We start from the raw sequence: 5647 nt of genomic DNA on the forward strand, positions 1-5647 counted from the left end.
GTCTTCTTCCCCTTAGCCTTGTCAATATCGGCCTTGACTAGCTTCAGGTAGATATGACATTGGAGGAGGTCGTGGTCATCGGTCTGGTGAAAGTCACACTAAGGCTTGCCAGCCCATTCGCTAGTGCCCAGCTGATAGCTCTTGCCCTGGGATTATCTGAAACGCTTATCAGGAAGATCTGCCAAAACTTCATTAGTTAGCTTATCGAGAATATCAGTTGTGGCTTTTACTCAAGTGATGCCAGAATGACCTCTGGTTAGGCCGCTGAGGAGAAGTTGATTGTTCCTTAGGGGTCCTCGAGTGTCTCCGCTGCTCAATGACTTCACACAAATTGTTGATGGGGTGATCCCTGATCAATGAGGTCTTGCGGCGGTGAGTAGCTTGATTATCTTCCCGACTTGTCTAGTTTCGGGGATTACGTTTTTTCATATTTGAGTCATTGCAGGAAGGATCAGCATTGGACTTCCCCCGATTAGAGCTATTTCCAGCTGTTGCTTGATGATTGTTCTCGGCCTGAAGCATAGCTTCTTTGGTCATATCGGTCATCAAGTTGATACAGCCCTTGATGTCAGGGGTAGACAGATCTGCAGTAGGGGGTTGTCGGAGGGCCTCGTGTAGAAGGAGGAGTCTCTAAGCCGCTGCAAATCTAAAATGCTAGGTTCCCAATCAATTGTCAGGAAACACGAGATCATTGATCTCGTTGGGATTTGGGAATGGAGTAGTTTTCATCAGTAGAGGTTGGTTCTTGTTTCCCGTAGCGAGAGCAACAGGGTCCCCCATCTTTGCGAGATTGTCATCATGATTGGACAGAGCAGCACCCCCGTCTCCAATGGCAAAGACTTCTAGGTGTAATCTCCAGTAGAGGAGAAGTCTAGATCCATCATGGATTTGTCATCAAAGGAGATCACCGGGTACGTACATCATCAATCCATGTTGTCAGAACTTTGGGGAAGATCCCGACTTGTAGCAAACATCGATTGCAAAATCGTCTTGGTCACCGAGCGATTCAAGCTCGATGTCGTAATCTTTTGCACACTAATCCATAAAATAACTTACCTCATCGCTGGAGTCATTGCCAGTAAGGTTGTCATTGAGATCCACTCGATCGACCACTGGGACCTTTCCAATCAAGAGGGTAAAGTTATCTTAGAACCCCTCATTCGAGAAACTGGTTCTCGGTGAACAACTAGATGGAGTCGGCGACATGTTGTGTGTTGAGGATTTGTTATCTTTGGTCATCCTCCCCACAGAAGGCACCAGCTATCGACGATTTGTGAATCGCCGTCTTACGAATAAGTGAAGGATATATGGATAATTCCTGTAGCCGAATCACATGATGAACATACAGATTTATATATGTTTAGGCCTCCCTCAGGATAATAGCTCAATATCCTATTTGTCTTGTATTGATCTTCAAGACTATTTATAAGGGGGTCATGTCTAGTCTAGATATATTTAAATCTAGTTGAGGGCTACTTGAGTGTAGTCTTGATGAGCTGCTCATGTAGATCAAAAGTAAAGAAGGATAGAATGCATGAGGCTTCTGTAGGCTTGTGTGGCTTGAATGGGCTTCAATGGATCTTTATGGCTCTGTCCTCCACAGGATCCTCTGATTTTATGTATATATAGGGGTTATCATGTGGTTTTTAGACTTGTTTTTTGTTATTCTTTAGATATAAACTTTCCTGTTTATGAGATTTTTGAAAACTTATGGGCAATTTTCATACATCTAGAGGTTCCCTTTTCATGTATGGGCATATGTCCCGAGAATAAAAAAAATCCTAAAAGATCTTAGATAAATTTTCGATATTAAAATACAATAGTTTTATACTATCTATCATCAATGTTCATGGAATAGGTCATGACCATTGATCAGCTAATTAGTCATGAACAGATATATACTTGGCAGTTGACAACACGGTATTAAAAAAAGCCAACTTGACGCGTATGGACCTACTGATAAGGAGTTGAGATTAATTTCATCCCAATATAACTGTTTATTCTTCGCTGCCTGATGAGTAATCCATCTGCACATCCCTCTCCCCATCTCTCTGTTTGCTGTGTCCGTCTCCCATCAACATTGGCTGACTTTAGGAACATGCCGTCGAGCGCCCAGACCAATCCGAACCAAATCACAGTGAAACATGGTGGCACGACACCGTTGAGGACCCCGGATTCAGTAAAATCACACGGGGGTTTCCTGCTTTGCGATCATATATGTTCAAGATTAATCGATGGATTATAGTGGATTTTAGGTGTGAGAGTAATAGAAGAGGTATCTGCAAGTGGAAAAAACATGAACCATTCTTCTCCGATCCCTCTGGAACTTCTTGGCCATAACATTACATTTCACCATCTCAATATCCATACTTCTATATAATTTACTAGTTATAACTGATCTAAACAATCTAGACCGTTCATCCAAGTTGATCAACACGTGCATAACAAGTGTGCAATTACTAGTATATTTACAACACCACACTTCGATAGCGTCAAGTTATTTCAACACATGGACGCGTGCGAATGATAAAAACTGAAAAATGCATGTGCACTCACTTGTATAATCGACCGCTTGTATTGTGTTCACCGATGCTGCTTTGGTGTGGGTTTGGACAAAGGAACCTCTGGCATCGGCTTCATGTCTAGCAAGACCATGCGCACATCATGGATACTCGGCCTCAGTTTCGGGTCTGGATGGCTGCACGCGAGGCCGAGGAGCAGGAGCTTTGACGCCTGACGTCGGTTAAACCCGTCGTCCAGCGCCACGTTCTGTTCCACGGCGTGGAGCAGGTTCCCTTCGCCGTGCAGCGTCCAGACCCAGTCAACCAGGGGCGCCGTTGCGTTCCCGACGACGACAGCGGCGTCGCGGCGCCGGCCGCACACGACCTCCAGGACCACCGCGCCAAAGTCGGCGATGTCTGCCTGCAAGGCGGCATCTCCTTCCTCCTGTATGGAGGCGCTGCTGCTCTGGTCGGGCCAGAACTTGAAGTGGTCGTCGATGTACGCGGTGTAGTACGGGTCAAGCATGATGCTGGACGCGCTGATCGACCCGTGGCCGCCGTGCGTCACGTTGCTCACGTGAAGCGGGTAGATCCCCTGGGCGACATGCTTGACGATGCCATAGCGGTGCTGCCAGCACAAGCCCGGCGGCCCGCCGGCCTTGGGGAAAAGGTGTTGCTCTAGGTTGCCGTTGGACATGTAGTCGAAAACCAGATAAAATCGCCCTTTGCCCAAGCTGTACCCTGTAGAGAGCTAAATAATCATCAACATGTACGCGTATGCAAGTAATTTTCAAGAGGAGTACAACGATATTGTTTTCGCACAATGAGTCCGTATACCTTTCACATATACTAAAGGTCAAACGTCCAAATAATTGTTAGAGGGAAATTTCCAATAGATGGATTGCATATTTACCATGCAACAAAAAGGTCAACCCATATAGGACCCAACCGAGGAGACAGAGCCTAACTAGCTTTTTTTATTATTCAGCTTAACCGTTATAAATAGTGGAACCAAAGAGCTCTGTTGAATGACATTTCAGCCTAATAACTCAGCTATTCCGTGGAAATATATGAATTATTTGTTTTGTTTAAGTAACTACTAAGAGAGATTGAGCTTGTTAAATTGACGATCCGTCCTAATTTTATGAACATATCCGGTTCTGAGAGAGGGAGAGGGAGTACTAGAAATGTATATATAATCATATATTCAAACGCGAGTAATCAATTGTACCTATTGTCAGGAACTAAGACTAATTTAGTTGATCGAAAATGTGGATGCACGTTTAGAGCCCTAAATCACCTAGTTTTGAGTTCTTCTTGATGCATGCAAAATTAGGTGGCTATTTCTGCTTTATCAATTACACATGTGTGTGTTCATTTTTTTGTTTAAAAAAACTGTTCCCACTGTCTATACCGTTTGCCGCGACACTAATCCACACAGGCCATGAATGGGGTTATAGGGAGAAAGAAGGAAGACAAGGGCAGTTCTCATACCGAGCAGCCTGACCAGGTTCTTGTGTTGTAGAGTTTTTTTCCCCTTGAGTTCTTCACGGATACGCTTGCACTCCTTCTCGCTGAAAGTACGGTGGTACTGGTACCTCTTGATGGTAACAGTGGTGAGCAAGCCTTTGTCGTCGACAAATTTCTTGTCTGTGAACACGACCTGCCAGGGCCCACCACGCCGGCACAGCAGGGACTCCCGTCCGAAGTCGTTCGTTATTGCCGGTTCCAGCCGCTCGTAGTCAAGCTCGGTCAGCAGCACCGAGATGGCCGGCGAGTAACACGCGAGGGGATCCTCCATCACCGCCTGCTCTTCCGGCCTCGCGCTGCCACGCTCCGGCCGGCCTGGCCGCAGGGGGGAAAATCTGGCGCGGGAGTGCGAGCGGTGGTGTCCGGGCGCGTTCGAGGGCGCGGGCGAGGGCGAGGGCGAGGGCGGCGTCGGGCTACGTGTCATGGTCGGGTTGATCGACATCGGGTGGTCGGGCGGCGGCCTCGACGACCGGAGGCCGGCCAACCACGGTGGTTCTTGGACCTTCTCCCCGCCTCCTACCGCCGCCGCCACCATGGCGTCCTTGTTTCTGCGGCGGCGGCATATGCAGACGGCAAGGGTTACCAGTAGTGCCGCGGCGGCGACTACTGGGAGCACCACAATCAAGCACAGCTTCCATGTAAGCATGACCATGCCTTCAGGTCTCCCTCCCGGGTCTTTTCGGGCAGCACAAAGCCTGAATGAAAGGACCAGCAAGAGAAGACGAAGTATGGCTAGCGACAAGCGAGACGTGTGGGAAACGAGCTTAGCTAGGTTGGCAAGTCACCAAGAATGGTACGAGCCAGTCAGGAATTGATCCTGGCACCAATAAATAGATCTTTTATCAAGACAGAACTTAGGTCCTTATTAAAAAAACAAGCGAGAAATGCGAAACTGCTTTTGGTTTTCAGAGGTGCTCATTTCCATCGTTGAGGGTAGAGACAAACAGAAGCAAACAAACAGAACGAGATGGGGATGAGACGGCAGCGGAACTGAGGACGCATAAACTCCTTATCAGTGGGTCGATCCACACGCGTCTAGTTGACTTCTTTTTAATGCAGTGCTATCAACTTCCAAGTATATTACCTCTTTCATGACTTTGCTGATCAATCAAAACTTCTACTCCACCGCGTGGCAAGCGAGGCAAACAATCATACATATGCGCATTCGATCAGCTAAAAAAACCGAAACTTCTATTCCGTGCGCATGCATACCATTCTCTCTTTCCCCTGCCCGTCTCTCTCAAACCGGGTCAAGGATGTAATTGTTGGGGGTGGAGAGAGCGTGGTGGCCGGTAAGGAGTCGTCACCGCCATCTCTATCTCTGTCTCTACACAGATACACACATACACACACAACCAGATCGATCTGGCCACAACTTCAATGGATAAACGTCGTACTTCCTGAAATGTCATGTCCTATCGTGCACAACTTCACCTGCGCGCGCGAATTAGCAATTTAGCAGCCCTACTGACTCCTGATCAATGGCCATGACCAAATTTTCGGTTTCGACGGAAATATTGCAAGTGATTTCGCCACCAAAAAATTATCCAAAACTGCTGACCGTAAAGTTTTTAATTGAACAAACAGTTAGAGGGGGAAAAAACATTAAACACGGT

At 47.1% G+C, this 5647-nt stretch overlaps 1 protein-coding gene across 1 annotated transcript; it reads right to left on the reverse strand.

Annotated features, from left to right (window-relative positions):
- Positions 1 to 2449: 2449 nt before the first annotated feature.
- LOC133905750 (L-type lectin-domain containing receptor kinase VIII.2-like) lies at positions 2450 to 4850 on the reverse strand. The gene is made up of 2 exons (XM_062347513.1): positions 3996 to 4850; positions 2450 to 3242 (listed from the first exon to the last, which is right to left on the reverse strand). Exons 1-2 carry the CDS (start codon positions 4681 to 4683, stop codon positions 2584 to 2586), a joined length of 1347 nt encoding a protein of 448 aa, XP_062203497.1. The 5' UTR covers positions 4684 to 4850; the 3' UTR covers positions 2450 to 2583.
- Between the last annotated feature and the right edge of the window lie 797 nt (positions 4851 to 5647).

Source organism: Phragmites australis, chromosome 23 (assembly GCF_958298935.1).
Source record: "Phragmites australis chromosome 23, lpPhrAust1.1, whole genome shotgun sequence".
In the NCBI taxonomy this organism is placed as follows: domain Eukaryota; kingdom Viridiplantae; phylum Streptophyta; class Magnoliopsida; order Poales; family Poaceae; genus Phragmites; species Phragmites australis.